General features: G+C 40.2%; 1 protein-coding gene across 1 annotated transcript in view; it reads right to left on the bottom strand.

Annotated features, from left to right (window-relative positions):
* T265_04040 (hypothetical protein) overlaps window positions 1-24,014 on the bottom strand; it is a gene marked incomplete at both ends in the record, with an annotated part of 65,953 nt that overhangs the window by 23,377 nt on the left and 18,562 nt on the right. The window contains one exon of the mRNA XM_009168675.1: window positions 9,527-10,166. Within this exon, the coding sequence (XP_009166939.1) occupies window positions 9,527-10,166 (640 nt within the window). The remainder of the gene's footprint in view (window positions 1-9,526; window positions 10,167-24,014) is intronic.

The following is a 24,014-nucleotide window of genomic DNA, read 5'->3' as shown; positions in this document are numbered from 1 at the left end:
TTTGATGTTAGTACACGTTTTATGTAAGTAGTTTTATGCTTGTATTAATGCGTCTTGTTGATGAACCTCAGTACACCGCATTTCCACTCAGCACCACTCAGCTTGATTTATTCAAACATGTAAGATATACCAATAACAAAGTATCCCTTCTTAATTAATGGTGTGACAGCGCATTTGACGAAATAAACGTACGCCAAAGAAGTAGCAGAAATGAAACTCTGAAGGTTGGAGGTCTAAAAGTTTTCTAACTAAAATGATTATATTTTTAGTTGAATAGGTTTCGTTTGTCAGGCTACCGAACTTATTCTGGAAGAACCGAAAATAACAAGACTCCCAAGCTCTGAAAATATTTGGTTCGATTCATTATCTGCTAAGATAAAAGCTTGGCGAGCACTGAAATAATTTAGTTCAGTCTCATGGTGTTTAGTTGTGAAAATTTTTGGCGAGTTATCCCCACCCACCGCATCCCTAATATCTTCTCTCTTATTCTTGTAGGTTATTCACATTGCTCAGTGATTAGTTGAAAAACAGTTAGAATTTTGGCAAAATATCGCGCACAATGCAAAATAGGTTGAAATTCAGAGATATTATCTGTTATTGGACAGCCTTTTCTCTCTTCTATAGCCTTCAAAACGAGTGAATTCTGCCATTTCGGTTGTATAGTTTCCATGGCCTTTCCAACCATTTTTCACGGAAAGTCCGATCTAAAAGCTGTGGCAGAAATGATTAGGGGGACGTTTTGTTGCCGGCAAACTGGAGGTAGTAAATTCTGTTTAAAGTTGTCAGAATGCGACGGAGCCTTAAAAGCACTGGGGTGGAATGATTTCTCAATGCGAACGTGCTACACTAAATGCATAAGAGGGTTTTCAAGCAAGAATAACAGTGATCCATATGCATCGGATGTTTGTAAGGAAAACGAATCGGGTTCTTTAGTGGATGAACTGGAACGGAACGTAAACAAACCCCGGGGTATGATGGATTCGTGCAAGCCGTTCTACAAGCTAAATGGGAAAAGATGTTGTGAACAACACTACTTTTCCAGTACCAAGCTAACCAGGTGGTAGCACTGTTTTAGGCGAACCAAACTGAAAATAACATTTGAATTCATGTTTACATTTATTAAAGTGGATTTAAAATAATCAAAAGTTCGTTTGGTTTGACTTATGTACACACAGCTTGGATGAAATACTCAGTTAGATTTCAACTGCATCTATGGTTTATGATCTTACACCTCATTTGGTTCGGTTTGAAGTAAGGTCTTGTTATACCACGGTAAAGGTCACTGCGTGGTAAAACGTTCACGCAGGGAAACAAAACGTTTTGAAGTGTTAAACGAATGACAAAACGCACAAATAAAAGTCACATACAGACATGCGCTTGGAAGCGCTACCAAAAACTAGTCAGCTTCTTTTTTAACACTGTGCACAACATGGGCTAAAACCCATAATCGAATGTGTCGTGCGTGACAAATGGTGCATGACTTTCTGTGGTGTCGCTTGTGGGATGTCTAGTATTTTTGGCCACTTGTGAGGGCAAATAGGGAAAACGTTATTCACCACGAATGCTGCCTATTGTGAAATTTCGGAGTCGTGAGTGCCGGGACAGAATCCTGAACTATACAAATGTCGACAGCAGAATATAGACTTTGGTGCAAAGAACGAACTTTTCCCCATCGCAACTGGGATTCCTTAGTGAGAATATTTAAAAACTTAAAGCACCGATCAGAGAATAGGACTGTTATTTCTAAGGCAATTTATGCGATTCTTCTATCATCTTGTAAATTTAGTTTACCATTGAAACTCGCATATTTTGTCCAAACCACTGTGTTAAAAATCGGCCACTTCACTAACGGATTATTCATCATTGAAGAGAGGGATACAAAAATTTGGATAACCTAGAAGTTCACGTTTATTTTTAGAGCTTTTCCTTGCTACTGCGGGCGTTTTTTACAAACTTCCCCATAAGTTCTAATTTACTCCCAACTTTTTTGAGATTTATCGGTTTTATTTTCATTAGGAGCCTCACTTTACACAATTAATGAATGGTTGAATAAACTTCAGCATCTCCATAAAGTGAGGAATCTCAAAGGATATTCTCATGGACTACAGCGAGGAATATATAAACAAACCTATCGAGGACTACCCCATTTATTAATCACTAGGAGGGGGAAAGGACCCGAAATACGGAGATCTGCAACGCTCAAGAAGCCAGACGAGAGACTCATAGGAGTAGCGGGAGGGCCCGATTCAGACATAGCAAGTTGACTGAAAGAAGCTTCCTGCCCTTAAATTAAACCAGATTAACTGACAGATGCAGGAACACTATCCGTTAAATTGGAGAAAGTAGGACGGTGCAACCCACCGACCCGCCTGGGAAAGATCAGAATACAACGTAATACTAAACCATAATGGGTCAATCAAAGCAAAAAGAAGAGGCCACTAAAATGGAAGGCATTGGTGTAGCCAGTCGACTCAAGCGAACGCAAACCCAAAAGTAACTAACATCTCAGAGGAACTAATAAATGCACGAAAATGCCAGTTACGTTTGGCTATATCAGAGATTCTATAAATACAATGCAAACTCATGAAGATAAGGACGAAGTACCTACTGATGGGCGCAGTAACGATGTCTCCTTGTGCGGCAACGAAACGTTTGCATGTCAATTGCTAATCACGGCGAAGGGATCAGGGACCAGCTGATAAAAACCAACGAACTTTCCAACAAGTCTTTTTTACCAGCACATTTTGAACGGTATTTTAATAATTGGCGGTAAGGTATGTTAACCGGCTCATCGGGAAGGAGGGCTATTTTGAAGAACACGGCGCTAAAAAATGAAGCAAGAAGCGCTAAAGTGATAAAAGGAACAAAACTGGTGATCTGTTGAATCCCAGTTTAAATTCGGGATTCTAATTCTGACACTCTTCTGATGTGCAGAAAAGTTTGGTGTCAATCCAGCCGTTCTGTATTTTGACCAATTTTGGATGAGAAAAACTTCCTTACCACATTTTTTTCACGCATCTGAAGTTACTTTGAAGCAACAATGTCATGGACAACCTGCAAGTTTACGATTTACTGTGTTGAAGACGATACATTCGTAAAAGCAATCCGGTGCTTGTTCTCAGCTAATCAGAAGGCTTCAGAATTGAACTGTTTGCCGAGCCTTGTGGTCATTTTCCGGTCTACGGTTTGTAGACGTTTTTCTATCAGCACACTGAGATTGCAGTTGAGGAAAGTACTGGTAACCCAGGTTGCTGGCACTTGGTTTGTACGCTGACCTGTTAAAGTTGGTTGCAAAAGTTTTCCCGATAGTTTAGGTTTCAGTGATTAGAAATGCACGGTTGTTGCACGTGCTTGCCTTGATGTAGGATCTGCGCCATGTCAACCGTGAATAGTCTTTGATAGTCCCGGGTGAGCATACCTACTGGCTTGGTGGCTGACCCGCCTCCGTGTTGGTCTGTGTCCGGGCAGCCTTCATGCTTGCCCTCTTTGGTCCCCAACTTTGGATTTTGTTAGTTTGTTTTTTCCTGCTTGTACACTACCAGACGAATACCAAATTAGAACATTCACCTTTTTTCGTAGTGTGAAGTGGTTTGAAAATTTTAACTAAAAATCTAGGTCAAGAAGGCCCTTAAGCACGATGTATACATTTCATTTGTATTGAGACCCATTAGCCATGCGCATGTAAGTTCTCCGGAGCACAGTTCAAGATGTATGCCTGGAATATTCACAAGAATGTATTTGTACATATACCGTACGGGGGACAAAAATTTGACCAGTGAGACATGAGTCACTGAAGCATGCAGTAACATTTTAAGGTAACAAAATTGAAAATAATCGTGTAACACCATAAATATTTTAGATTTAGGTTGCTGCATCGTTTAAGGTACCGGGAGCCATCAGCCTGAGAGGAATACGTAAATATGGTCTATCCAAAAGGGGAGAGTGAGTTTTGGCAACAGGTATGAAATTTCGTTTTGCATGACTAATTAACGTTGCGAGACGAGAATACAAACGTTCTAATTTGGTGTTGTTTCGACGATGAAAACCAATTCACCGAATATGCACTATTTCTTTGCGAAATTTGGCTTTTGATTCAACTGTCATTTGAACTTCAGTGAAATGTCAAGGAGATGCACTGTGATAAACCAACATTTTGAAAAACCCAAGTGTTCTATTCAGACATTCCTCAGTTTAGTATTACAACTCCTTGGTTTGTGCTGGGTGTAAAAATAAATGGGAGCTGAATTGATTATCAGGTGACGGATTGCTTTTTTCGTTAGAGCACTTGCGTAAGGATAGGATCAGCCTAGTCGAACCAGTGCCCTATACTGAGAGAACCATGATAGTGTACGTTTGTACTGTTTCTAAAGCTTGGGAAAATAGTGAATGATATGAAACTTCGTGATAAACAAAGTACCACTACAGTCGCTTCTATTTAATTGGCCTAGTGAGCGGACAGACTGGCCGTTTGCTTTATACAGTATCCTTGTTAAGGAAAAGATTTTAAGCCCGCTTGCGTTCTAAATGAATGCTTGTCTGTTTCCCAACTGTGAAAGCTCTGAGTAGATTTTAGCAGGGACGGATTACCTAGACCGAAATGCTAGCCAGTAAGGTGTGGGTTTTCTCATCGACAGTACAGTATGTTTCAGTTGAGCGCCCACTGGAGTTTTCGGTAAACATTTTGAGTAGTAAAATTGATGAGTTAACAGGGAAAATCACATGAGTTGTTTCAAACATGGAAATTAAACAATCAGTCATTGCGTACTTGTTAGAAAAAATAGTTTTTTTATGCAAGAGTTTTATAAAACATTGCGCGCACCAGAACCAGCTAGCGTTTCCATACAATCACTGCCGCAGTCAATCGAGTTAAATACGCTATAAACGACTGGCTGGCAAATGCTCCGCCTGCCTATCTCCTGCATTATAGCTTTAAAATAAGGGTGAATTCGATGAATACTTTGGTACGTACTCTCTAGTTCATGTGTGCGTAGGTTGCACGCTTACGGCCAAGAGTAACGAGTTCACACGTTAGCAACTTTGTCACGTGCACGTAAAAATCTGTTCCGTAAGTCTAAAAAAAGCCCGTCGCAATAAAACAGGTGTAATGCAGAGAACATTTTTGGACAGTGAGGTGAAAAACTATATCTGTTCTATCTATTTTTCTTTATTAGATGAGTATCTCGCATCAAAAGCAGTCATATTTTTACACGTCCGAAACGGCAATCCGGCTGTAGTAAACTTTGGCCATTTCAGGCGGCGGCAAGCGGTTCTCCCTTTAATGTGTTGACTGAGTCACTGGTTGCGTGACGTCTGGCTAAATCTGCACATGAACCACATTGTAATTTGAAACACCTGAACACACAATAACGCCCTGTGGAAAATGTGATTTTGACATTGAAATGTTGGCACCATGATGAAATCTCCAATAATCATGAGAAAGCGTTTTAGATAAAATGTACAAGCTCCTCAAGATGAAATCCATTCCTCCCTAAAATAAGGTAGAAGGGGAGGAAGTTGTTGCGCCATTATCGCATAGACCATCAAGATAATGTTAGCTTCACGAGAAAAAAAGAAGGAAAAAGCAGAACAAGAATGAGAACCTCATTCACTTTTCACTAAGCCTAGTGGGCTGCAGGGAACCACTTCCATACTTAAGGATTGAGAGCGATTTGACCACACTCCGGTCATCTGATTGGTAAGATAAGTGACTTGAATACAGTCTCTCTTCTGTTTGGCAAAAGCGCGTTACTTCATTGGTGCTAACTAAGTGTCTTCATGCTGGGATGCCAAACCACCAGATTGGCGTCTACCTTGGTAAGTGGGTTGATCGTGCCGTATAGTTTTGCTTCAGTCAGTAGAAATCGGATTCTCCACACGTCACCTACAATGTTTGTATAAAAATAATTACTTGTAAAATAGATGCTTGTGGAAAGTACCTACCTTTATTTTATGTAACGTGCCCGTTGTTTATTTAAACAGCATTACTGATAACATTCATTTGGCAGTTATGAACCCTTGCATCCGGGATAAGAAAAGTTTGGACTAACAGAAACTATCAGGTTGTTTTTGAGAAAAACCGCCAAACCAAGACTTATCGAGACGTACTTAAGCGATGTGGAAACGGTCAGTTTTAAGTGGTGTTGCTTTTTGTGTACCCCTGTAACAGTGTGTGATTGTAGGGTTGCAACAAACAAATTGGGGGCTGGGGTTTCGTCATCAGTTGTGCGGAACCCCCCGGCATTGGCCGTATATGCGGCTATAGCAAAAGAACTAAGAATTTCTGTTTTAGTAAACCACAAGAATTTTCTGGTTCCGGTGTCATCATCATCACCGCTAGAATGACATCAGTATTCAACACCGATGCTTGCCAAAGATTTGTCTCCAGTTTATGCTAGTATACTCGTTTACAATAAGTGCTGCATTTGTAAGCCGTATATTGGAAGTAGTGGTATGCGAAAACGCTTGTTGTCATGCAACTGAGTAAACCATCTGTTGCTGGCAAACTCAAGGGAGACTTGGGTGAGATGACTCAAGTGGTTAGAACGCAAATTCACTGACCGGGAGGTCCGTGGTTCGAACCCGACCTCTGCCTCTCGACTTCCTCTGTCTAGGCTTGGGAAACCTGGAACTATCCCAGCCCTCGTGCTTCCTTCTGGTGCTATGCGAGTTGGGCACCGAAAAGGGAGTTATTTTTGAACAATTTTCATGGGAGATTATTGTTACCTTTAGGATACCTTAAAGTCTACTAGAGCCGAACGTTTTCTTTCATGAATCTCGCTGTCCGTATTGTTTAACTAATCAGTTAGTCACAATGAGCACGTGACCACATAGACAAACGATGGTGGCAAACAATAATTGAAAGTTAAGCGAGTATTCGCATTCTTTGGACAAAATATGGAAGAAATATAGAGCGGAAACTGTTAAAATAACGTAGCTCCAAAACAACTGTTACAAAAGTTACATCTTAGACCGGCGATTTGTTGACATACGTATGCTCAGATTGTGGACAATTAAACAGACATTTTACACAAAACAACTCATTGTTGGGTGATTACAACGGACTTGAGTTTCCTGAATCTTGCCTTTGAAAGCGCCCTATCGACCACGTCAAATTTAATTGCTAGCATGGCAGGTGATTTATCCGAAAATGCATGTGTATCTTATTTGATTAACAGTTCCAGGTGTCCCAATGCAATCGCGCGTTCTGTGAGCGAGGCTAAGCTGTGCCAAGAACCTGGGAAGTGCTGGACAGCCAATTCATCCTTATTATTTAGAAATATCAGCAGTGGTTTAACACACATGGCGAACCAGAAAAGCGAAATGCGTGGTTTAAATACATCCTGTTCGGCCACAAATGGCTGGTCAGCAGTATGATTAGTTCGCACACATTCCTGTGACACTGAATTGCATAAGAAACGGAATCCTCTCATTTGGGAAGTCGTCACTCGAGAATTCATTCGTCGCATGGTCATGTAAAGTGAATTCCGCGCTTGCACAATTGGTCAAGTTATATCATATCTACTCATGCTTTACCTACATAAGTTACACTTGATGATCGGTTTGGTCTTTAACTGCTGGTCGGAAGGTCGTGGACTCGAACCTCTGGGGGATTTTGTGGGATGTACCCGGTAGATTTTTCCCAATATGGATGAAAGAGGTGTGAAGTGCTCCTCAGCTTTTCAGCATATACCGACTTTACCGACAGAAGGACATCATTTTGTAAAATCACCAAATATAACCACATAATCACCACTACTATTGGAACGCTTCCTTCTGTGCTTCCTTCTATTTGTGAAATGCTAGAGTTCATCGAATTCTAAGAGTAGCTGAAGACAGTATAACCTTCCATTAGACACCATACCTCAATCAAAATGACCCTGTTTTGAGCACAAAATGGAGACTTGTAAAATATTGTATATAAAACTTTTGATTAGGAAATGTAGATCATTTTTGACCATGTAGATGGTTCTAGTTAATTTTTCGGTGCAGTGACCCCTTCCTGGGCTGGACCACTATTCGGGTAGATTAACAAACGGCGTTTTAGGATATCGGTTATACTTGGTTATTTTTTTACCACACTTTCTCCGTTGATCCCTTTCCAGGAACAAGTTTCGGGGAAAAGGGTTCGTAAATTTGCCAATTTTAGGCAATTTGAGACTTATAAACGTCATGCAAACAAGCACTGATAGAACGCAATTATTTCCAGTTTTCTTCGCTCACTATAAGTGAAAATGAACAACTTGACGAAACTCTGTGTCTTAGAGAATATCGGCCTATTTGTTTTGAAACAGCTTCTTCAACTTACTGGAAACTATCTGCTTTGAACCGATTAACATAGAAGCTCTCTTGTCACGGTGTTGAGACACTAGTTATTTGGTTCCTCAAGTGTGTTGTGTAAAGTTTTGCCCAACAGCCAGCTGCCCATCGTGAGAATGCAGGCCTTATTTCGTGAGTGGTTTTTTGACTTGGCCTCAAAACGGATACATTTACGTCAGAGAAACATCTACTCCGTGTTTATATTTAGTACTATTGTGGAGGACCATTTAAACAACAACGCTGTAAACAAGATGAAAAACAGATATTGTATCCTGCTTTCAAATATGTATTCGGTCTGTGGATAAGTTCACTTTTTTTGATGTAGCGAAATTTGGACAAGCTTGTTTTGGTGCTAAAACCTAATGATCTCGTCTTGCCTATGGCTCATTTATGTATTTGCGGTCAGCTTATCATATTTCATTGTCTCATGCAAATTTATGATAAATTACAGTGCTTGTAATTCACTCTGTTCAAATTCTAATAGCTACAAGACACCCACGCATTGGTCAACCAACCTAACACAATTGCGGACTTACAGCACCACACGTTTTGTCAAAATATTCTCCCAAAACGATTAAGGTCACGTCATACATGTCAAAATTCATAATTTGAAACACCTCATTTGGATGGGTATGATGGAATGTTTGTAATGGTTTATCTTCCGGCTGAGCTGCAAAAACAATTTTGTACGAATTATTCATAGCCGAAGGTAAGAAAAGTGTGTGCGGATGATCGACCATAAGATAGATATGAACGACCACAACTGGTGACAATGATGGTGATACCTTCTGAGTTCCAGTCACTTTAAAAACACCACGAAACTAACAATGTGAAATTAATCACTGTTGGTGAACCTTTCATTTATGGTTTGATTATATCTGGTCGGTTCGCAAACACGCTATGTCTCGGGTGATGCGAGAGCTGTCATAAACTTATTGAGTTGGAACAATCAGGTATTTCGCTGTACGTCAAGGAGAATGCAAACAGCCACTAGTCACCCTGAGAACGCCAAAATATTTTGCCACACCTTGAAAAGGTTTTCAAATAAGATGATCCCCCTGGTTACGAATAGCTATTCCAGGGCCATGCCGTTTTTATATATTGAATGTCCGCTGATCTATACGATGATGAGTAGTGAAATGTGCGTGAGATGCATGCAGTTTTAAGAGCATAAATCAATTTTGACGTCATGTGATGACAGTGAACTTACGAGGCGGGTTTTAACTGACCCAGTTTTCTGACTTTCACATCACAGTATGTCACCCGGGGAAACAATCCTGACACTTCCCATTGGCTGCCGGTCATTAGTTCCTGAAAGACGTGGAGGCCGAACAATGTGTCGTTTGTCCCGATAAAACGTCGCATTATGTAAATTTGCCCAACATTGTTCGCAATGAATAGAAAGCGTACAAATAGGAAGAGCAACGTAATTTGAGTTGTTGGTGGGGCACCGCGTAGGCATCGTTTGAATACACCACGAGTTCTGCGAAATCGTTTGGACGCCTCCGATACCTCTTCTAAGGCGGCGACAAGGCAGCTGATAGCTTTGTGTCGCGTCTCCTTATCAGGCACAGCGGCTTCTCGAGCGTTACGCAGCAGGACAGGGACGCGTTTAGACCAGACACGCCAGAACATCTGAGGAACCCAGGCCATCATAGCTTGACCAGCAAGCACGATTGCCACCCATTGGTAATACGAGATATGACGAACCCGAAGCATTTCAAAATCTTCTTCCGGGATGGCTTCATTTGGAAGTAGGAAGTAGGTGTTTTGGACCCAACACAAATTCTCTGCATAGTCTTCCCATGAACTGGTAAATTCTTGCGGAACCCAACAGTGAAGTGGTTTTCCTAAAAAACAGTGAAAAATGCATGTCTTATGTGCTTATGATGAACCCATTGGTAATATATAAACAAATTAGCTTCAGAAACCTTATGCCGAGGCTTATGGAGTAATCTTTTCTAAAAAAGTCGAAACGACACACTCAGGTCAAATGACCTCGCCCACTGATGAAGAATGAATGTCTGAGGCTTACTATTTCCATTACAAACACCCCTTTCACTAAATACATCTAGTTCCGCTCATCACACATATATGAGCGACACAAGGCCTCAGGTCTCCATAGAATGGCATTTCAATTGTAACCCACTGTCTGTCATAAAAAAACCGTTTTCCGTAGAAAACCATGTGACTGGAAGTTGTGTAACTAATTAAATCGAAAACAAAAGATGCCGGACAACACTTCCCCTAGTTGAACGGCAACCATTTTGATTCACTTTCAGTCATCAGCTTATATTTCTCGTTTAAGATATTACATTGTAGCCAATACATTTCTAACAAGGTTTTTACTCAGAAGACAGCCTTAACTCTTCAATCAAACACACTTACAGGTGGTATAAGAGCTTAGATGAAGGGTAACTTGCAATGCAACTGTAGATAACGACAGTCGAAAAAAAATTCCAGAATAAGAAGGGGCAATTTTCCGCCTCAAATGTCACAAATCTCAATTGAAGTTAGGTATTTCCTGAGTCAGCAACTACTACAAGTTCAGAAAACCACCAGTGAGTTTGTCACTTGCGCAAAATCAGTTTTCCAGAGCATGAGGATTTGATCTGACTAGCAATCATGGCGATGAGTAGCCCAGGTTTTGTCATCATCATCATCATCATCATCATCATTGTCAGCTGTAATAACCGCGTACATGTCTTACAGTGGTTGTTGCTGTCACATTTTTGTTTACGGATGATTCGGGGAGGTGAGTAGTTAGCTGCGCATTGGAGGCGGGAGCTGATAAATTAGTGCGTAACTACAGCACTGTAGGTTGACCGTTAAGTGGGGGAATTGGGTAGGGAGCTATGCATTGAAGATAATAGCTTGGATGCATGAGCGCCATTGAGGGCGCGACGGGTCATGTCTGACAATGTCTCTAACCATTGATATGGTTTGTCTCGGGGTCCCCATCCAGGAAGATGGCAATGACCAGCGCAGCTGTGTTTGCTGGTACTGGCTTTCAAATTTCGCTTTAAAGTTCTTAAGGCATTCCGTAAGCAGTTTTCTGTCTAACACTTAAGAGGATAACACTCGAGTGGAGTCTCGGTTTCATTTTAGCCTCTGAGCTTCGCAATTTCCCAGGTGTAGCAGGAGTTGAAATTTGATAATCTGACATACTGGAAAAGTGGGTAATTGCTACTCCGCTACACGCCTATCATACACCTCAAGTGAGATTTTCGAGCGCACCCTCAGAGATTCTAACCGGTGACCCTTTGAATATTTTGTTACTCAACTGCTACAGGCTACTCTGGAGCAGAGTTTACTTTGCTATCCTTACTTCATATCCTTCAGCCGGGTCAAAACAGCTTGTTTCAGTATGTGTTAAGGCATTCTGTACTCCCATCTAACCTGTCAGTAATAACTCGCTCACTTTGATACAATCTATCCAAATGTACGTCTGAATCTGGTTCTGTTGTAACCGACAGTATGATGTGATTGACAGTTCGGGTTTGACGTTTATCTGAATCAAATTTATGCCATTTTTGTAAGTGTTCAAACAGTGTTTCAACTTCGTCATTGAGTTTCTTGAACGCAGCACATTATATGGTGGCAGAAGTTTGAGTTATACCTAAACTTTACGCCAACAAACTATGAATAAAGCTGTACTTCTTGGACGATCGTTTCCGCCTGCTGGACCAGGGATAATTACCAGAGAATGGCTCGACCGGAATCACTCAGAGCCTGTCCCTCCTGGAGGGGATAAGTTACACGTATTTTGCATTTTACAAATTTTAGATCAAAATAGTAAATATGAAGGGACAATTAAGTTATATTGCAAGCTTCTTTGATGGAAACTTCAATAAGGCAAAATGCTTTCAGATACCGCCTGTGTGATCCATGCAAATTGTCACGTATTAAAAGACAGAATCATTCTTTTAGGGCAACGCCCTAAAAGTTCGATGTACAAAGGCGTCGCAAAGTAACATTTGATTCCTATTTTTTGCGTTCTCTGGCAAATCGTGTAACTTTCACGAAAACGTTCGCTTTGTCCAGTGTACGCTTGCGTGCGCTGACATTCCAGGTCTGCAAACCACCTGCTTTTTTGCACAAGTGTGTATGTTCCACACATAGGTAATCATGGTGGTAAGCAAGCTACTGTCTACAGCAAGATGACTAGGGGTTACCGCGACCATCAGGGTTAGTGAGTGGTGTTCAAATGAAAGATAGTGCACAAATAAACGATGCGCAAGAGACTGAGCAATGAAACATCACCAAATTATAAACTAAAACGTCAAATTTTTACCTCCAATTATTTGCTAGGTCAAAGTGAATATTCACACCAGAAAATCCACTGTATGGCAAAGACCATCGAATTCCATACCCTGCGATGACAATACTTAGTATGTTCTTTGAAATTCCCAATGCAGTTTTAGATAAAGCTACCGTTAGTAAAAAGTGAACATTCCGATAACTTCGGATACTGCCAGTACTGTGTGGCGGCTTTTTGATACGTTTTTACCACATTTAGTGATGTGGTATGAATGTGGCTAGTCATAGTATAGGATATTCCGTTAGAATCCGTAAAGAGCTGACTCCCGTTTACGCCAGAAATATAGTACTTCAAACTGTAATAATCAGATTTTCCTGGAAATAATAGGGATGACTGATGTGGTCTCCAAGGTGGTGGACACATTCATAACTGTCACACTCCCGATTCGCATTACCCATATTCTGCTCATTTATATCAAAATTAACTTCACCCTGGGACGATGAATATGATGTCGTGAGAAGCAGGCCAAGGGCAAGTAAGGTGTATTCAAAGTTTAGGTTTTGGACTCTCACTGCAGTAAACAGGTTTTTAGCAATTCTTGTTTTTTTACGGGGTCTGAACTGCCGAAGAACTTTAATTTCTATTTTTTCTTAGTTAACAGGCAACATGGAGCTAATGAGTGCACAGTTCAAGGCAGCAAGGATAAACTGTAACAGGTGCGCGCCGGGATAAAAGTAACATATCAGTGTCCTCTTAAAAATCAAACTGCCTGTCGACCCGTCATCGCTGCTGGCCAGGTACATCTTGCAGGGGGCACCTGAAGATGCCTAGTAGTTTGTTTCCAATTTCACCACCAGGTATTCAGTGATCCAATCGCTCGAAATTAACCATGTTTCAGCAGCTCTGGTTGCCGACTAACCATCATAAAATGCTAAAAACGGTCAAAGGTATCTACCGACTATATTTGCTTAATACTTAGAGGTGCATCCTTGACAACGTGTTGATTGTTCGCTAGGAGGCCACTCATCTATCGCAAACGTCGTAGGAGGTCTATTCAACCTAGCCTCCATTGACAAAAATGTCCTAGAGTATCAAACATGTTTACTTGTGTGATCAGCCAAATGTGAGTGATTGTACAGTCGTCTAAGAGCTTAAATAGCTGTTTTTTGTTAGATCAGGAGCTGAAATAAATAAATAAACATTTTCAACTATGCATAGGCACTCAACATACGACAACAGGATGTCGCGTCCTAATGTTTAGGACCTCGGCCAACTTGTGTAATCAACCTTCTCAATAAATTTCATCCCCAAACACATTAATTTCAGTCTCTCCTGGCATATCCTCTATAGATGAAAGGACTACTGTGTTTGGTAGCGCAGCACAGCTGATACAACGGGTGCCTTTGGAGTGAACCAACTGTTGTAGCCGTATACGAGTGATGGTAGATGAAAGTCCTTAGTGCATCTTAATCTCAACCGTCGGCAAATATTCAAGAGCTTTGTTCCCGATAACAAGTTCTAAGACTCCAGAGTCCTGCTTACGACTTTTCCAGCGGGAGAAAGGTTCCAAATGGTAAGATTGTCAACCAGGTAGCAGCGGTACAGTGCTTTAAAAGAATGACATCTACACCACCACTAATGACTGAGGTGGTTTTCTCATTTTACACCAAGTAAAGTCATTTATGGCATTTTTGTTGTTTGCAAGACTGTCCTTAAGTTCCCAAAGTTTGACAAAAGGTTCACACACGTAGAGGTTTTGGTTTTCTTTATTTAACAATGTAAAATAGAAAGAAATCGTTTAATAACGTGAGGTGCCTAAAGGGAATCAATAAAGATTAAAGGCGACAGTACTCTTCTCAGACAGGTAGGTACAGGCCAAGAGTTGTCCTCAAGATGCAACAGGTTTGACGAATACGATTATTTGCAATTTTACGGAAGGGGAATCTTTCGTTCATGATGTTATTCATAAACTGAATGTGTTGCACATATGGCGGCATAGTGCAGTATATTCATTTGACAAGAAAAATTTCTCGTGATAACTCTAATTTTTTTTGCAAATTAGTGCATTTTTCGATTAGCAAAGCGGCTCTCTCTAATCAGTGGCTCACCTAATTTTTCAATTTTTTCCAAAAAGCTATGTTTCAAAGAGAGGATGTTTGTTTTATCATGTGGACTGTTCCGTGCGTGAGAGCCAAACGCCATTAATAAGCACGTTACGGGCTTGGGACTTCTTGGTTTTCTGCAAACAGCGTTGTACATTTCGAAGTACATCCATAATTTATAATAAGTAGTCGACTTGGCTTACCTCTGTTTGCTTAAGTTAATTTATTCAACCATGCTGTTCATGGAGCCAAGCATACAAAATACATTAAATAAGCCCTTTGAGGTGAAAAATCATGCGGACTGAAATGTTTATATGCTCTAATTTCAAAATGCAATTCCTCTAATGCATAAAGTTGTCAAATACATTGATTTCACCTTTAGCTTTATCTGATAAACGTAATAATTCGTCTATACACATCATACAGGCTGTTTGCTACATCTGTGCTTCTGGTGATAAACATTTGGTCGTCAACATCTGGCCTTCCCTGCGCTACCACAAAAGAAGTATGGGGAAGTATGGGGGCATCCATAAGCAACTTGAAAGAACGTGAATTTTGTTGGTGCGTTCTTTATGAAAATCCAAAGTTTTACTTCAAAACCATCTGCAGGTGCTCGTGATCTGTCTCACTAATTTTAGCAGACAGTCGTACAAACTTGATTCACATGGGTAAGTACTAATTGAGTTGATTTCTTGTTGAAATATTTGGCTTTCAAATCATAGAAATAGCTGAAGAAATAGGTGATAGAGTGGTGGATAAATGAGTATATATATATAGAAATGTCGACTAACGGGCAGATAGACAGACAAGTATGTGGTTAAGTTGTAGGAATATATAGATATTTGTTTAAAAAGGAGGATATCTGATAAATCTGAAGATAAAGAAGAGATAATATTTCAGATGCCATCAACGTCCTAAAACCTGGCATTATGCAAGTGCTCCGTAGGAACATCTATCGACCTAAATGGTTTCAAGCTGCAAGCTGTAATCACATTTTTTCCGGTTGAAATGGTTCGGTCGCTATTTGTTCACCGCCACGATGATTGCCTGGTTAGCCAAATTATCACAGTGCACACTGTGTTATTGATGCAGAAGCCCATAAAACTAGCGGACAGTAATTAGGTGCTTGGGACAAACGTCGCGTTCTGGTTACAAGACATTCCGCCTTGCATAAAAGAATTCAGGCCTGAGATCCTGTATTTGCTCAAGTCGTTGATTAGTGGCTCAACTTTATACTGTGCCGAATTGCACATCCACGCTATATATATATAATGACTATCAAATGCATCCGTACGTATTGTTTGAGACGACAATTACTTCTACACTATATTTAAAGAAACTGGTAACTAGTTTTAAGTTTGGAACAACGCCTAACGGAAAGGAGACTGTCATTTTCAATCAACTACTTATTATTAGATGATGCGATGACAATGGCCCATAATTTGGCTGAACACTTGCATAATAATGTTATTATGTGTCAACGAATGACATGGAATTTTGACTGCTTGCGAATGTTGCGGAAGGGATACCCACTGACAACAGTGGGTATACATAAGTAGAATCGCTTTAGCTTTATGATACAGGTACGTCCTGGCTTATTACCTTGCTTGTAGTTCAATGTTATTCATGAAAATCCCGGCGCACATAGTGAAGGCTAACGTCTTGCCGGAAAACCGTTTGGGACAATCGTATTCACTACGCTGTCAAGATAAGGCTAACTTTTGTGTTCATACTGAAAAGCAAGCAGCGATATGAAGTTACACAAAATGCCATTGTTTTTAATGTCTGTTGCATCCGATATCAAGGCTGTTAGCTTTGGCACTGTTAAAATCAAAAGCTAATAGGAACAACTGTCAAACTTAATGGGATTCTGCAACCTTCCGTCATACGGAACAGTGAACATTCGAAGGACAACTTGCTGCACAGACAGTCATAAGGGATGGTATTCTCTCATCTATTGAGTCATCTATTCAAAAATGGATGATGAGGCCTAAAATTACCGGAAACAAACCAGCTGGCTTTTGAAATCGCATCCCTGTCTTGTTTTGCACCAGGAACGAGACAACAATACGGAACAACAATACATGCAAAACATATTATCAGGAGTGGAGACCCTTCCCAACTTAGAAGTGACCGTGCCTACCTTAGAGATGACGTCAGACTCCTGGCATCTTCGGAGATGATTTCAAAAATTTTGACGAAAGGTGAGTTGACAAACAATAGCTTTATAAGCAATGTATCTCAGGTTCAAGTCCTGTCTAAATATTCAGCCGTAGTATTTTTATACATTAAAAATTTACAAAATATGTCCACTTATACCGGGTTTTCATGAGTGATTTAACTGAATCCCAACTGAAACCCTCGCTCATGATATTCTTCAACGGAATATGCAGCATAGATTATGCCTGCTTAACAAGATGTCTGAGATTGTGCAGTATATGTTCTTCAAGAAATCATTCAAACGTTTACTGTCAGAGAAATTTCGGCAGACTCGCAATTAGGCACTGGGAATTGTAGGAACACATGCTGATAAGTCGATTCACTTCTGGTGACCTCTCGGTAAAAGCTGTGAAGAAATAAATGACTCTGCCCAGTTAGCGTCCATTTTGGATCAAATATTACACGATACTGCATGACTAGTTTCTGTACATGGGTATCATGGCTTTAAGCTGGCGCAATATAACTGCCTGCGCAGAAAAGAGTTTCAATCAACGCATCTGGCAATGATGTAAAAATATGTGCTTCTTTCAGAAGCATGTATATCAGTGACTAATCACTCAACAAGTAAACACTTCGCACCAATTTAAACGTGCTCAGTAATGTATTTGGGTTGAGCGTGAAATTATAACACACCCTAAGAGTGGAACGCTGGAAGTGATTTATTGCCAAGAATCTTTGCAAATGAGCGAAGATGGCGACGTGAGTCATACCTTGGTGTTTCCTATGACTCACACACACACGTTTGTTCTCACTGACGTTACGGATTTCATTAAATAAACATGACCACCGATGGATTTCGGCATAGGGTAGATCATGCCCTTTATCTAGTAAGCTGGAATGGATTGGAGATAATTTCTCCGTGCACTGAGCAATGTGTCACCTGAATGAAGCGCAGATATAGCACGGGGTGGTCAACATTTTCTGTGCATTTGGAAAGCTCATTTCCTGATCAAAGTAGACGAGTACTCACAGCCTTCAACCGGCAACAACAAAATGGATTCATCCTAATGAACATGTCAGCTTGATGACTGAAGATGTGCAGATGTAATTTTTCCTTATTCATGTAGTCCCAATGCCGTCCGTTCTAAGCAGTAGCAAATTTCGTTGCTAGCTTACTTGTATGGCTGCAGAGAGCTCACGTGCTTTATGAAACAGCCGTATTTTAAAAGTCGTTTCCGGAAACGACTTCAGTTTTTTTCGAAAAATCAACAAATCGGCCCTTGTAATTCAATTATCCTAGGTCATTGTAATCTGGGGGTGGGGAATCTACAAAAATATAAACTTTCTGGGGAGATCAAATCTAATCGATGTTCTGAAAAGTCACTAGCTGCAGTTAAATCCAGAAAAAATCTTCACGTTTTTTCATATTTGTTTAGCTGCTCGAGGAGTTTTACAGGAGTGCTAAGGTAAAATTAAGTTTGTATTTTTATTGTTCATCTGAATACATTCACAACATGTTCTTCATGCATCTTCATTTCCTTTACTTCCGCTATCACGAATGAGAGTTTTTGGACTGCTGTACGATTTATGGATAATGCATGTCTTGAGCTTTAGGCAAATTAATTTCCTTGGAAACGAATTTTGGAAATTCGATTCCAGGCACGACAATCAGCTTTATATTGTTCAGTACACCAAAATTTCAATAAAAGTCTCATTCGTACCACTTGTTCCTATTCCCGCGGGCGTACTATCGTCATCTACCGACAGGAAACAAAGTTTCCTCATATGAATGCTCTAGAATTTTCATGTTCCACAAACCGTTGCTCTGGTAGTCCTGCTGATTGATCACAGCGTGAAAATTTCCTCTTAGGATTTCTGTTTTCACCCATAAGTATCTAGCATTAGGTTCCGAACTCCAACAAGGTTCTTGGGAAGGTGACCTATCCATATCATGGGACAAGGCTTTTGACAGCAAAATATGTCAATTTCCCATTATCCATTAAAATTTACAATTCACTAAACATCCTCAAAAGCTTTTTAAAACCAGAATACACTTGGTAACCCGTACGTTTAAATTACATGCACCGCAACATACAAAATTCTGTCCAGCGCTCAGTGATTGCGACCTGGACTTCTCGTTGTTTTCTTGCGTTATTTGTCCTGTAGTCCGGCGCTACTTTTTGTTGATGCTCGCAACCTAGCTAAAGGAGTAACTGTTCAGGACTTTACTGAACTTGGAATTCTTCGGGTAACGGTTTTAGTCGAGTAGCGTATCGACCTTCGTGCTGAACTGAATCATGGAAACATGACTCTTTTTGTGTTGCTGTTTAAACGTCTGTTTTCGGTTACTTTTTGTAAGCTCTCGTTTATTTGAACTAGCGTAGTCATCAGACCTCTGTTACATCTAACGTTATTGTGTGCAACAACCATAAATCAACTTCAAATGGCAAATAAAGTAATCTCAGGCTCAATGATACAGACGGTTGCACTTTGCTTTACTTTGCTGCTCAGCTGGCTTGACAGAAACGTGTATAACAGCCTGGATTGAAACAAACAACCGATGGACAAAACATGCACGCTGGGTATGCTCCTAATTTTCGTGAACATGTTATTCGGCACGACGATTCCGCAGCGGGATTCAACGCGAACAGCTGTATAGCGTGACTAGTCCGAGATAATTATTCATGTCCCAATAGGAATGTGTAGGTTAAGTCCAGTTCTTGCTGACGAAAAAGGCTAATTTGCACTTCGCTCACAAATAATGCAATACAGTAAGTAAATACGGTTCACCAGATTTTAGCCGTCAAATTTCACACACTCGCTACCGTTTGTGAAAAAGCGTGAAAACTCGAATTTTACAGTATAATTTACTCCTAATGCTATTCGTAGCAAAGAGACTACTTGTTTCAAGAGAATTCCCGAAATATTGCTTCATGGTAAAAGGAAGTTGAAACAAAATTCGTCCCATCAGTCTCAACCGCCCAAGCTGTGACTAAAAAGTGTTTATTCCAGTTTGTTCCAACTACACAATGTTAGTCTACTATGGCGTCTGTGCCCCCAAAAATCGTACGCCTTAGCGGTACACACTAGCAAACGTGTTGCACCCTAAAGAATTAACAGTTGCGTTCAAGAATGTAATGGTCTCTGGTAATAAAACATCCAGAACATACAAATTGTGAAATTTATTGCAGTACGTTCCGGAATCTCAGTGAAGACGTTACATCCGGGCGTTTAGATAAATGGGTTGCAATGAAACGTATGGAACACAGGAAAAAGACACGTTAGATCAGGAGTAACACATATGGTTTAAAAGTTGACCAGACTCTTACGTAATACAGAAATAGTCAACCTACACGTTTTGTGAGCTATGTGGAAATGTAATTTCTTTCTTCGAATCAGTAGACGAGGGCACGTATATTCCGAGGTAATTTGGGTGGCTGAAACACAGTCACCGGACAAAGTTAGAGCTTACAAATTTCTTTTGGTGACTGAGGATCAGCAAATGAAATTTGGAATTTCGCGATCGCTCTGAACTGATAACGACTGGCCTATCACGATGAATGAATTGAAAAATTACCGTAAAGTGATGAAACCTTTTGGATCTAACTGACGATTCAACTTGTTTCAGTTTCGGTAAGTTTATTTTTTTACTTTCAGCGATGAGAGCACTCTGTGAGTTTAAACGCATATGTGTGTGTGTTTAACAGACACCATAACTTTGGCTAAAAGCATCTTCTTTCTTTTTGCGTTTTGTCAGATTGTAAATTATCCTTTGAATATTCCATTGAGGAATTATGTCTGGCCTGTGGGTCGGCAGGGATGCGGAAAGCCAGACGCAAATTATAACATCTTCATCAAAGTTAACGGTAGCAAACATAAAGCGGTTTCGTCTTTGACTTCAAGTATTTCGATTCGTTATTTCGTGGCTGAAATCATAACGTGATAAAAGGATTTATATATTCCGAGATAGACAGCCTCTGCAACTACGATTAGCTATAATAAACAAACGAATATGACAGTGTCTTCAAAGGCCTCGACTCATCCCATATCAGCATTGATCTTTTCCTGCCTGCTAGGGGCCGCCCACGTGGTAATGACGATCTTTGAAAGCTTTTTTAATTCATCAGGAGCAAAAAGGTTTATAAATGATTACTGACAAATTACTTGACCAGGGAAAACGCTCTTCTTCAGCGGTCACAAACACCAGAAGGCGCTGGGTGCTAATAATCTTTTTATTTTACTCTTCCGTCGATGGATTTTGTGACACGGAGATGCCGGGAATGTTTGAAAGCATTTTGTGATCAATAAGTACTTTCTGAGTACAGAATCATATATGAATTGTTGTGGTTTTACTTGGATAAATTTAGTCCTGTAAATCAAATCAAGATGTAGATTTCCGGGTTTTACTTGATAAAAGCTGCGTAATTCCCGCATGAATTGAGGTAATTGACCACGGTCCCCATGCTTGTTCATCTAACTGTGTAGTAAACTCCATAAAGACAAATAATCCAATTTTATTTATGAAGAAAACCACTCACTATTGCTTTAGAACTATTCGACAGCCCGCGACCGGTTTCACCGCACTTGGGATTCATCAGGTGGGTGCAAAATATCATGAATGAGAGATTCAGCTAAATTTCCCGTTAAAACCAAATTGATATGCAAATGAGCGTACTTATTGAAATCTGTCCAATTTGGGTTCAAGTAAAACAAAGCTGACTTAAATTCGGAGACTGCGCTCAGCGGATGAGCTCCAATAAGATTGATGCTGGTCGTGGGCTAAGAGCTTTCAGAAACCCTGTGAGTAGGTTCCTTTATGAAAATACACTGTGATATCTCGATTGATGCACCTACTAAAACCTGAGGCAGCCTTTGTCAGGCACATTTAGCTGGAAAATATTCTAAACGAGAGATTCTGTTGGGTCACTTGTAAAAACAAATTCAACATCCAAATGAATGTATTTTTCGAAATGATCCGATCACGCATGGCATAACTCTTTCGTAGCCCCTGTATATTTCTTTATCCGTGTTCTATACAGGCAGCGGTGTATCAGTGACGTGGTAACGTAAAACTGAGTGCCACGAGGAATATGTAGTATATATTATTCTACGTTAGATTTAATCGAAGTATTCAGGCAAAGGTATAGGTCAAACTTTGGTGAGAGAACAAAGTCAGATGCATATGGATGCTTGTGGGGCACACCTGTATTACTATCTGGCCTACAGGTTTATCTTGGGCTTTAATGGATGCAAATCAGAAGAATTGGATTCTTGAACAATGCAGTAGCATCAGAAAAGTCGATCTTACATAGACTGATAATAAAAAGCGCAAACAGCAAATAACGGTCATAAATCTGGTTGTGAATAAAACCATGTAGAACGTTTAGTAATAAAGCAGCCTGTATGACTACGACTCCTTAAGGTTGGTATATTTGGCTCATAACGGTGCTCAAACGTTTTTAAATCATAATGAAAATCTGTGCCTAAGTATGTCACCCAAAACCTGTTAGGAATCAACCTTTCAAACCATACCCACCATAGGTGGACAAACCAACTGCAATAAGTCAGCTGACGTGTTTGACTAGATGGAATAATTAAGTCGCAATCAGATACTTCCATGGTCAAGCAAATTGGCACTTTATAGGATGATGAAAATCCTTCAATTGCCCATGAGTGGTTTTGCCATTCCTGGGGACCATCAGGTAGGCGCATTTTTTGGTTTTGTGATCTGCACTTGGGTAGAAAGAAAGTGAGCTTGCTGTTTGCGCCGTTTGTTGCTACAATTAAATCGAATGGTTTTAGCTTGATGGATTTTTATTGGTGTTTGAGCAGATGGTTGTTGTTTGTTATCCTAGATTGATTGATTTCTTTTGAGGAGGCATCGTCGATGCACTCATTGTTGAAACCTTTGTGAATCAAGTGTGAAGCTCGGAAAACAGGCCAACAGTCACCTGAGCAACAACCAGTAAACATTGGAACGAAGATCACTTTTATGCAAGCTCTTTATTTACATAAATTTATCCAACCCACTCATCTCAGCAGCAAATCAAAAAAATTTTCGCAAACGGTTTGCCTAAATTTCTAATCTTCTCGTTCAACGATGGCACAGGCATCTAATGTGAAGACACCGAGTGGGATAAGGTTATATTGCTCTCAGAACAAAGTGCATCCACACTTTGTTGCACTTTTAAAGGGCATTTTTTGAGGAGGATAGGCGGCAAAACCTGTGATTAGGGATCTTCCACGTTATTTCCGATATAACAACACTGCCCCTATAAGTGTAGAAAATTCGTTGTTATCTGTTGAATAGTCGGTTACAGAAAAGATGTTTGAAGAATACAAGAGCAGAAGGATGTTTTATTCACTGTCACTTTTAATTCTGGTTGAAACTGATGGTTTTTTATCCTTAATTCTTTCAGTGCAACTGTCCCTCTCGTCGCATAACGGTTTTCCATTTATGATTGGATCAGCCTCAACTTTTTTCTTATGAGTTGAGGTAGTGCCGGATGTGAGAATAGCGGTGGACTCGTACTATTTACGGTCTTGAGGGTCCGCAAGAATATTAATAAAACAAATTAATGCGTGTCACGATAAAAACTCCAGCCATTAGTCATTTTGGGTATAATGGGACGCCGTTTTCTTTCCGATATATCGTATAATATATCGCATATATATATACCGTATCAGCTGAAGCTGAGAAGTGGTCTTCCGTGTTTGGATCAGAATTGTTCAGGCAGCATACAACGGCACTGCTTGGCGTGTATGACATTCAAGGAAGCAATTACTACAACTGATCACCTATCCAGTATCCCTCTCCCTGTGCAATTAGATTTAGTTATTTTTTCCTATATATAAAATACTACAGCGAACACGATATCCTCTTTTGTTTCGTTTAATTTGATGCTTAGTATATTCAGACAGTTTGGCTGGAGAAGCATTGTGGTGGGTACTCCGTAGGGTTATCAAGTTTTAAGTAGAACGTAAGGTTGACAGAAACTCGGAGATTTCCCCCATCCGGTGAGCCCTTAAAAGAACGAAGCAGGTTTTGGGGTGTTAAAGTAAGTTTGGTGGTAATGTCACTGAGGGTGCCGAGAGTACTTTAATGATACTTCGGTCGAGATCTACTGGTACCCCGAAAAATATCTGATAAACAGAGATGCAAAGAAGGCTACGAA

The sequence above is a fragment of the Opisthorchis viverrini genome (genome assembly GCF_000715545.1).
Source record: "Opisthorchis viverrini unplaced genomic scaffold opera_v5_63, whole genome shotgun sequence".
In the NCBI taxonomy this organism is placed as follows: Eukaryota; Metazoa; Platyhelminthes; class Trematoda; order Opisthorchiida; family Opisthorchiidae; genus Opisthorchis; species Opisthorchis viverrini.
This window is presented reverse-complemented; position numbering and strand designations above follow the sequence as displayed.